The sequence below is a fragment of the Formica exsecta genome, unplaced genomic scaffold (assembly GCF_003651465.1).
Source record: "Formica exsecta isolate Colony F162 unplaced genomic scaffold, ASM365146v1 scaffold272, whole genome shotgun sequence".
Taxonomy (NCBI): domain Eukaryota; kingdom Metazoa; phylum Arthropoda; class Insecta; order Hymenoptera; family Formicidae; genus Formica; species Formica exsecta.
In genome coordinates this window covers 903,114-914,463 of record NW_021849984.1, presented here as the reverse complement: position 1 = coordinate 914,463, position 11,350 = coordinate 903,114, and the positions used below count along the sequence as shown (strand labels likewise).

The window sequence follows — 11,350 nt, the reverse complement described above, 5'->3', positions numbered from 1 at the left end:
AAAGAGTGTTCCAAATCGCCATCCCGTTAATTATTACAAATTACATCCGTTGCATGCCACATAATATTTATGATTCATCGATCTCTGATGATACGAAAAGTCGTCGTTATTCCGTATCGTAATGCTGATTGTTGATGACAAGAAAATTGCGCGATTTCGAATGAGCCGTGACGATAGTTACTTTACAAGCCATCGGACGTGACATTCGTCCGTGCTGATAAGTGGATGGGTGGGCTCTGACCAAATAATCGTGTGACGGCTCGATGAAAGCTTCGTATTAATTATTGTCGGAATATCATGCCGGATGTTTAGGCATTTAGGATCTTGATTGCGAATGGGCGCAGATAAATTCTTCTGTGCAAATTCCGAGAACAGCATTAACACACATATGCTCCAGACTCGTTCATCTGCCAAACGCGTTTTAATCTTTCGCGTTTTATTATATACATGTGCGTGTATGTCTTTAAAATAATAAAAATTAATAATTACTATACAATAATGTCTATATAAAATTAATAATCTTTTATCTCTAAAATTTATAATTAGCAAAAAGATAGATTTATATTTTTATTTTGTATATTTTATTCGGCACTTCCACAAATATAATGTTATTTGTTGCAACAAACGATGTATGTATTCTATACATCTTGCAACATTTGAGAGAAGATATCTGATCAGGTTGTAACGAAAAATATTTTTTGGAATATTAACAAGAGAGAGACATGTACCATTAAATTTATTTTACTTACAGAAATCTTTTTTCATATATTGTTTATTGATATATATCTTATATAATAAACTTTTATAATATTAACTACACATAATTCTATTATTTTATTTATAGTTTATTTTTTCGCGATAAAAGAGATGCATTAGATATCTCTAAATAAATATATCCAAAACAAAGACTTCATTCACAAATTTATTCCATTTAAAATTGATAAATCCTTTTTTATATATTGTTTATTGATATATGAACGTATATCTTAATAGGCTTTTATAATATCAACTATACATAATTCATCATCATCCTTTATAATTTATTTTTTCGCGGTAAAGAAGATGCATTAGATATCTCCAAATAAATATATCTAGAACGTAGACTTCATTCACTATTTAATTCGATTTAAAATTGATATTTTTCTTCCCCGAGTGGAAAATATTTCGAGAGAAAGAAACTTCTCTCTTTCTCTTTCTCATTAGCATTTTAAATATTTCGAAAAAAAAGATGCGAACCTCGTTTCTCCGTTTTCTCATCGATGGCAAATTCCCGCGAGCGATCGGATTTCGCCTACCGACTTGTCAAAAATGTAACATGAAGTGCCATATTGCATAACTTTGCACGACGTGTTGTGTGTCTATTCCGCATTTTCATAATGCTTCGTGAGAGAAGTCAGCGAGAAGTCAATGCGATTCGAAAACGACTATAGCCATTATTCAAGGTGCGTGGCTTCTTAACATGTTGCTTTAACTCGCGTTACGTTGAAATTCTTCAGCAAACCTGCGCGACTTAAGTCTAGCGTCTAAGATATGCGAGCCGTGGAACACCACTAGCGAAGTTTTGCTGGATAAGTTTAAATTGTCTTACAGAGGGAAACTACGAGAAGATTTTTAACGACATCGTTCCTTTATATAGATGTAAAGTTTCTTAACTGTACGCATGTATCTCACAGAAGTTTCTTAACAAACTGCATATTTATTGAAGAGTTATCTCCTCTCGTAGGAAAATATATCTTTCTGCAATGGAGATTGTGCATTGATTTGAAAGTGATTCTCGAATATTCCAACGAATATTTTTACTATCAAGGTTCGCTTTCGAGAATAAATCCTTTAAGAATATCACGTTTATATAATATTAACTCTGTACGCAAGTCAGATGTTTTTTTTTTCTTAATAAAGTTATGTTCAATGTGACTAAAGATAATTGAAACCAGATTAAAAGGCAACACAATTATTTTTTAATGTTAAAATTAAAAGCAATGAATTTTTATAAGTTTCGGATGAGATTATGAAAGATAATTACTTATTTGTAATAATATCACGCTTAATATTATTATTAATTAATATTATTTATAACGACAAAATTACAAAATTATATATACTATACTATTTCTCTATAAACACCTCTTGTCGTGTCCGTAGTCTGGTGTCTTACATTAGCTCTATAGCCTAACCTAGGCCAATAAATTTTATCCAATTGCCAGACATATTCGGGTCGTTTACCTCGTTTGCGCCATCGTTTCTTTCACAGTGCGTCTAATTTTCATCTTTTTTTTTTCTTTTTTGTCTCCCCCCACCCTTTTCGTCGGACTCGCTTAGAACGCTGACGACCGCGTCACGGAAATAGAAAGTGATGTTCAGACCCGACGTCGTCGACAAGTTCGCCCGAATTGAAGTCAACTTTTAGACCTCTCCCGGGATCCATTTTCTCGGTGATGATGACGACGACGACCTAGTCAGGGAATTAGACAACTCTTATCGTCGATCCGAGCAGTCGAAATGATCGTAAATTCTGGAGATAGCTTTTACCACAGACTTATAAAGAGACTTTTGTTTCTACTATCACCGACCGCGCGTGTGTCGACATGTATTTATACACATGGTCGCACTTGTCAGAAATTTGTCATCCTCTATCCGTTCTCATTCAGTCACTATCCTTTTTGCTCTTTTCGCAGGTAAATGTTTGAGACTAATCGACGAATCAATCACGCAGCATCATCGAAATTTAAATTGTAATAGCAATTCATAATTAGTTTGCATCGAGCTCTGGTATTCATTGAAACGCGATAACTTCTAAACGTGATTGGCGCGAGACACTGTTCCCAATTTGATACTGGATATTTTAAGCGTCGAGATAAGAATCACGATATTATAGCGCCTGTTAAAGCGTGTAATTAACGAGGACGCAACGACAGCCGCTAATTACGAAGCTGGTACTATTACTGGTACGAAGCGTACTATTATTTCCGATGTTTTCGATCGTTTACTGAACAAGTCTTTAATAACCCAGTTCACGCTTTCGCGTGAGACGCAACGATCCCATACGATAATTCACGACAGACTGATCTTTAAATGAAATGTTTCCATGCGATCATTTATCGCCCGACATAAAATTTTGAAAGTTCGATTTCAAATGAACTTGGGCACATCCGGCCGAAGGACATCAAGACGCTTTCGCAAAGTGCCTTGCTATGATGATGAAAGTAACGTCGAACGCAAATCTTAAATCGAGAAGTTTAGTACACTCGATCGTTTAAAAGCGATTAAATATACATGCATTTCTACGGTCGACAAATTTACGAGGCTGCGCGAGACCAGTCAAATCGCTCATGAGTATGAATATGTATTGTGTACATATAACACAGGCATTTATTGATATAAAATTAAATAACATGTGTATTACATGCGTACATACTAAATTTTATCGCATAATCCAGTGATTTATATCTTTATATTCGCCAGTGATAACGAATATATTTTTAATCTAATTACTTAGACAACGTCTTTTTCCATTTCGATAAGTTATCTAAATAATCTAAGATTCGATAAATTAAAATATTGTACATTATTAATATATTATAGGGATTAATAAATCGACAATATATGTGTGTGTATAATTTTCATTAAATAATAATATAAATCACTGATAACATTTTATTATATTTGATGTTTATATCATAATTAATACGACATCAAAAATTTAACATTTTCCAGAAATTGTAAAAAGAAACCTTACATATACAGTTGTAATTTCATAGAAAAGATAAATCACAGAACGGGTAGGATTAAGATTGTTAAAAACGGAATTGACGAAGATTTGTGGTTGAATTTGTGTTACAGATCTTTGGAAGTTTTCCACCAACACGGAAAAACGCATTCGGAGCTTCTGAAAGCCCAACGCACCGCCGGTGGCTGCGGATTAGGAGGACCCCTCAGATATCCAAATTCCATTATCCTGTGGCTGCGCTGCAATAAGGTACGTTCGTGCACGTGGCCACGTTCTTTTGATACATTAGATTTCATATACGTCGGTGAGATCGATATCAGTGTACTCTATTGTCATAGACAGACCCTATGATGTATTACCAAAATAACGACGGAACTATTCTCTGTTTGAGTTTACCATCGTGTTTCCCAGAACATTACGTTTCACAGTCTCTGTCTCTGTCAGTATATTTATTGGTTTTCGATCCATTTTTCCCTTGAGCGGAACTCTCACGGTAATATGAACATTTGAGCAAAGTTCATGGTAGAAAATTTACCATTTTCTAAAACTTTGAAAAGTTTACATGTTGAAGCTCTTGTTTTTAAAAATATATGACGGAAATGTAATCTCAGATAAAACAAATTGTGGATAAATTATTCGACTTCAATCACTGATTTAAGCAGGAAAGACGTTTGATATATATCTTATATAATAAACTTTTATAATATTAACTACACATAATTCTATTATTTTATTTATAGTTTATTTTTTCGCGATAAAAGAGATGCATTAGATATCTCTAAATAAATATATCCAAAACAAAGACTTCATTCACAAATTTATTCCATTTAAAATTGATAAATCCTTTTTTATATATTGTTTATTGATATATGAACGTATATCTTAATAGGCTTTTATAATATCAACTATACATAATTCATCATCATCCTTTATAATTTATTTTTTCGCGGTAAAGAAGATGCATTAGATATCTCCAAATAAATATATCTAGAACGTAGACTTCATTCACTATTTAATTCGATTTAAAATTGATATTTTTCTTCCCCGAGTGGAAAATATTTCGAGAGAAAGAAACTTCTCTCTTTCTCTTTCTCATTAGCATTTTAAATATTTCGAAAAAAAAGATGCGAACCTCGTTTCTCCGTTTTCTCATCGATGGCAAATTCCCGCGAGCGATCGGATTTCGCCTACCGACTTGTCAAAAATGTAACATGAAGTGCCATATTGCATAACTTTGCACGACGTGTTGTGTGTCTATTCCGCATTTTCATAATGCTTCGTGAGAGAAGTCAGCGAGAAGTCAATGCGATTCGAAAACGACTATAGCCATTATTCAAGGTGCGTGGCTTCTTAACATGTTGCTTTAACTCGCGTTACGTTGAAATTCTTCAGCAAACCTGCGCGACTTAAGTCTAGCGTCTAAGATATGCGAGCCGTGGAACACCACTAGCGAAGTTTTGCTGGATAAGTTTAAATTGTCTTACAGAGGGAAACTACGAGAAGATTTTTAACGACATCGTTCCTTTATATAGATGTAAAGTTTCTTAACTGTACGCATGTATCTCACAGAAGTTTCTTAACAAACTGCATATTTATTGAAGAGTTATCTCCTCTCGTAGGAAAATATATCTTTCTGCAATGGAGATTGTGCATTGATTTGAAAGTGATTCTCGAATATTCCAACGAATATTTTTACTATCAAGGTTCGCTTTCGAGAATAAATCCTTTAAGAATATCACGTTTATATAATATTAACTCTGTACGCAAGTCAGATGTTTTTTTTTTCTTAATAAAGTTATGTTCAATGTGACTAAAGATAATTGAAACCAGATTAAAAGGCAACACAATTATTTTTTAATGTTAAAATTAAAAGCAATGAATTTTTATAAGTTTCGGATGAGATTATGAAAGATAATTACTTATTTGTAATAATATCACGCTTAATATTATTATTAATTAATATTATTTATAACGACAAAATTACAAAATTATATATACTATACTATTTCTCTATAAACACCTCTTGTCGTGTCCGTAGTCTGGTGTCTTACATTAGCTCTATAGCCTAACCTAGGCCAATAAATTTTATCCAATTGCCAGACATATTCGGGTCGTTTACCTCGTTTGCGCCATCGTTTCTTTCACAGTGCGTCTAATTTTCATCTTTTTTTTTTCTTTTTTGTCTCCCCCCACCCTTTTCGTCGGACTCGCTTAGAACGCTGACGACCGCGTCACGGAAATAGAAAGTGATGTTCAGACCCGACGTCGTCGACAAGTTCGCCCGAATTGAAGTCAACTTTTAGACCTCTCCCGGGATCCATTTTCTCGGTGATGATGACGACGACGACCTAGTCAGGGAATTAGACAACTCTTATCGTCGATCCGAGCAGTCGAAATGATCGTAAATTCTGGAGATAGCTTTTACCACAGACTTATAAAGAGACTTTTGTTTCTACTATCACCGACCGCGCGTGTGTCGACATGTATTTATACACATGGTCGCACTTGTCAGAAATTTGTCATCCTCTATCCGTTCTCATTCAGTCACTATCCTTTTTGCTCTTTTCGCAGGTAAATGTTTGAGACTAATCGACGAATCAATCACGCAGCATCATCGAAATTTAAATTGTAATAGCAATTCATAATTAGTTTGCATCGAGCTCTGGTATTCATTGAAACGCGATAACTTCTAAACGTGATTGGCGCGAGACACTGTTCCCAATTTGATACTGGATATTTTAAGCGTCGAGATAAGAATCACGATATTATAGCGCCTGTTAAAGCGTGTAATTAACGAGGACGCAACGACAGCCGCTAATTACGAAGCTGGTACTATTACTGGTACGAAGCGTACTATTATTTCCGATGTTTTCGATCGTTTACTGAACAAGTCTTTAATAACCCAGTTCACGCTTTCGCGTGAGACGCAACGATCCCATACGATAATTCACGACAGACTGATCTTTAAATGAAATGTTTCCATGCGATCATTTATCGCCCGACATAAAATTTTGAAAGTTCGATTTCAAATGAACTTGGGCACATCCGGCCGAAGGACATCAAGACGCTTTCGCAAAGTGCCTTGCTATGATGATGAAAGTAACGTCGAACGCAAATCTTAAATCGAGAAGTTTAGTACACTCGATCGTTTAAAAGCGATTAAATATACATGCATTTCTACGGTCGACAAATTTACGAGGCTGCGCGAGACCAGTCAAATCGCTCATGAGTATGAATATGTATTGTGTACATATAACACAGGCATTTATTGATATAAAATTAAATAACATGTGTATTACATGCGTACATACTAAATTTTATCGCATAATCCAGTGATTTATATCTTTATATTCGCCAGTGATAACGAATATATTTTTAATCTAATTACTTAGACAACGTCTTTTTCCATTTCGATAAGTTATCTAAATAATCTAAGATTCGATAAATTAAAATATTGTACATTATTAATATATTATAGGGATTAATAAATCGACAATATATGTGTGTGTATAATTTTCATTAAATAATAATATAAATCACTGATAACATTTTATTATATTTGATGTTTATATCATAATTAATACGACATCAAAAATTTAACATTTTCCAGAAATTGTAAAAAGAAACCTTACATATACAGTTGTAATTTCATAGAAAAGATAAATCACAGAACGGGTAGGATTAAGATTGTTAAAAACGGAATTGACGAAGATTTGTGGTTGAATTTGTGTTACAGATCTTTGGAAGTTTTCCACCAACACGGAAAAACGCATTCGGAGCTTCTGAAAGCCCAACGCACCGCCGGTGGCTGCGGATTAGGAGGACCCCTCAGATATCCAAATTCCATTATCCTGTGGCTGCGCTGCAATAAGGTACGTTCGTGCACGTGGCCACGTTCTTTTGATACATTAGATTTCATATACGTCGGTGAGATCGATATCAGTGTACTCTATTGTCATAGACAGACCCTATGATGTATTACCAAAATAACGACGGAACTATTCTCTGTTTGAGTTTACCATCGTGTTTCCCAGAACATTACGTTTCACAGTCTCTGTCTCTGTCAGTATATTTATTGGTTTTCGATCCATTTTTCCCTTGAGCGGAACTCTCACGGTAATATGAACATTTGAGCAAAGTTCATGGTAGAAAATTTACCATTTTCTAAAACTTTGAAAAGTTTACATGTTGAAGCTCTTGTTTTTAAAAATATATGACGGAAATGTAATCTCAGATAAAACAAATTGTGGATAAATTATTCGACTTCAATCACTGATTTAAGCAGAAAAGACGTTTACGTTACTGATTATATAGTACTATTGCGTTCTGTGTAGTTAAAGTTTATTGTGCTCGATATGTCTTGAGGTTCGTTTTATCGACGTTCTAGAAGCATCGTACTATTTGACGGCGCCATGTTCAGTGCGCCGTGATAAATATTCATAAATATCACTTTACGAGTGCGATAGAAAAATCCGAAGGACAAGAATTATCGCCGTTTACATGAGAACGTGCGAGAGTGTCGCGTAAATGTCGCGTTTTAACGTGTTGATCGTTAAAAATTATATTCGATGCAATGTATTTTTTTCTCGATTCATTACCGTGACGCGCTTGCAAGTTTTTCTTTGCATTAATTTACGAGAGCGAGACCAACGAGGGACAGATATTTGTTTGTTTTCGACTGTAGATCTTAACTGAGAAGAAATATTTCTATCGCGCGTTCTCAGCAGCGCTGTTCGTTTTCGTTGATAAACTATAAAGTTTATCGCTTTCGAATACTGCTCGGTCTGCTTTATCGTCGCCTACGATAGGTCGAGATAATCGATAATGTCACTTTCAATGCAGAGATACTTGTGTGTGTGGTTCGGCTTACCGTTCTTGAAAGAAATCACTGTCCAAGGATTCTCGCGGCGGATATCACAGGGAACATTATCTGGCCAAGCTAGTCTAACTTATTCTAACTACTTGAACGCGATATCAGGATTACCGTGTTATCAGAAAGTAACACCGTTTCATAACGAATGTATGTATTAAATCACGTGTGCTTTGAACGACGTATTTCGAGAGGCTATAAATTATAGGTCAATTACGAGGTGGTGGCATTGATTGCATATCTTGCAAATTTATCGGATTTAATATGTAATCACGTGTTATATAGACGGGTTCCAGACAAAAACGGATAGAAACTTATATTCTAGGCGGCGCGTTATTTCATCGGGAATGTTTATTAAAGTGTAATTTAGAAGTAGCAGCGGAAGTGCCGACTGATAGCTACACTGTCACGAGAACTATCATTTTTCCAATAGCGCTTTTCGCGTTATTAATTGATCTATATCGTTCTGCTACACCGACTCGCTCGTAAATAGAAGAACGATTTAAGAGATACTTTCCGATAATAAATAATAGCTTCATAATTGACCGCACAAGTATGCGAGATATCGTGTTTCAACATTTGCTGTGGTATTAAGTTTTTTGTTTCTTTTTTTAAAGTATTATTCATAGCGTGTTGTATGAATTTAAATGGTTCTGCTTCTTATTAATTCTCATGTGCGCGTAGATTAATATGAATATTACACTCAAAAAAATATCTTGCTGATATCGGTAGATTTCTAGGTGTCACAACAAAAATTTATCGCTATTTTTTGTATCTGTTAGAATATTGTCTGTTACATATAGAATTTATAGCAGCAATATTCTAATAATATCTTCTAGAAAATTTAGGTCCCATTGCCAAATGTTAATCACTGCATTGGATAAATATGAGTTTCGATACTACAGCTAGAACACTCTTTGTGAGAAATATAACTGCCAATTATAACTGCAGCATCGAAAAATTGAGAGAAATTGTTTAAAAGAGCTAGATAGATTGGGCGCGTTATACAAATATGTTAGATGTGAGGATTATATATTCATTTGTTTCTTGTCGCTAATTTTTTCTGTGTACCACAGCCAAACTTTATGACAAGTATGATTGGCCTTAACATGGATAGGCGTCACAGAAAAACATTCTTTCTAAATTTCACAAACAGTTCAGATATAAATTCTGTCTCTGTCACTTAGATTGATTAAATGCGAAACATATGCGATATCACAGTATTTGCTAATCATTTATGTACCTCAGTTAATTTTGCGCACCCAGAAAATTTTTCCTGTAGTTGCAAAACCACTTTTTTGAGTGTATAAGCGTGTGAACAAATGGAGGCTCATTGTTTCGTATTGTAGCATATAATATATTCATGGAACATCAAAAACTAAATAGTTAATAAATCGTTATTTATTATTTTTTATTGGATTAGAAAATACACATAACACTTTATAAAAATAGGAATATATTCTTAATAACATTATATTAAACACAAAGACAATATATGGAATTAATGGATTTGAGACATTATGAACAATTACAAAGAATAAATTACAATCACAATTGCTTTGATATAGAAATCTATATTATATTAAATTTTAATATATTAAATTTTTTGATTTTGATACTTACAAATATCATTATAAATATACTTATAATAATGATCCAGATTTTTTTCGATCAGCATTTTTTCTAACTCGTCATTGGATGTTTCTTAAGTACTCTTGACCTTCTAAGTAATAAGAGAATCTTCACATAATTGCACAATTACATCTGTTTCACAATTACAAATTCGACTTTATGTAATCTGAAAAGCGAAACATTTTTGTAAGGACGACCTTTCCATATTTCGCAGTTAAACTACCAAAATTACAGACATTTACACAACACGCAGGGTCCGGGTCATAATTAATACACGAATTGATTAACCTTCGTCCGACGCTCGAGCGAGACTCGCAGTCGTAAAAGTAAAAGCGAAGCCGATGTATACTAATATCACCGGCCGTACCAAAGCGCTATTCGAATCGCAAAGTTTAACTGACACAAATACCGCGTTCGCTAAAAACCACCGTATCCCAGATATTGCGCGAAACGAACGATCGGATAGGTTGATTTCGAAATCGGAAGTCAATCCCTCGGCCTTGCCTGCTGCACCGGTTGTGAATTTCTTTAGCCTACGTTTACCGCAAATCTGCGGTCCTGAGACTTTCCCTAAGAGCGTTAAGGAATGGCGCGTTCCCGGCTAAGGTCCCGTTCACACCATATTTCTCAATCGAGAATGTACTACGCTGCACTGTAATGTGATGGAAAATGAATGGAGTTATGCTTCATTTTGCATACAACATTTCCTAGTCACTCGTAGTTATTTTATGTAACTTTATATCGTGTCTCTGCCGTTTATGAATAGACGCATGGCACGTTTTATATCGTATTAACTGTCAAATACTTTATCAGTAAATAATCACGTCTTTGATGAAATATGAATTCGAGTTAAGAACGCTTTTACAATTTTCATTCTACTTTGATTTAATTTTCAATGAGTTTAAATATTTTTTCGGTAAAATTGATTTACAGAGATAAATATTTTTTTTTATGAAACTTATGTTTGATTTAAAACACGTGCATAAGCTTAATTTAGAAAATGTCTAAATGTCAAAATTATTAAATAATATATATATATATATACAGGGTGTCCGACAAGTAAGTAGCCAAACGAAAGGTGGAAGTAGATTGGATCTAACTGAGTCGAAAAGTCCTGAACC

The 11,350-nt window shown here is 34.3% G+C and overlaps 2 protein-coding genes across 3 annotated transcripts in view; both read left to right on the top strand.

The window, feature by feature from the left end:
• The window catches only part of LOC115237081 (tRNA dimethylallyltransferase-like), an 84,712-nt gene that overhangs the window by 47,047 nt on the left and 26,315 nt on the right, over positions 1 to 11,350 (top strand). For both annotated transcript variants that reach the window (XM_029809914.1, XM_029809913.1), the window contains exon 4: positions 3,841 to 3,976. In XM_029809914.1, coding sequence (XP_029665774.1) covers positions 3,841 to 3,976 — 136 coding nt within the window. The remainder of the gene's footprint in view (positions 1 to 3,840; positions 3,977 to 11,350) is intronic.
• Positions 7,375 to 11,350, top strand: part of LOC115237082 (tRNA dimethylallyltransferase-like) — a 45,877-nt gene continuing 41,901 nt past the window's right edge. Inside the window, exon 1 of the mRNA XM_029809916.1 lies at positions 7,375 to 7,599. The gene's annotated coding sequence lies outside the window, so the exon portion shown is untranslated. The remainder of the gene's footprint in view (positions 7,600 to 11,350) is intronic.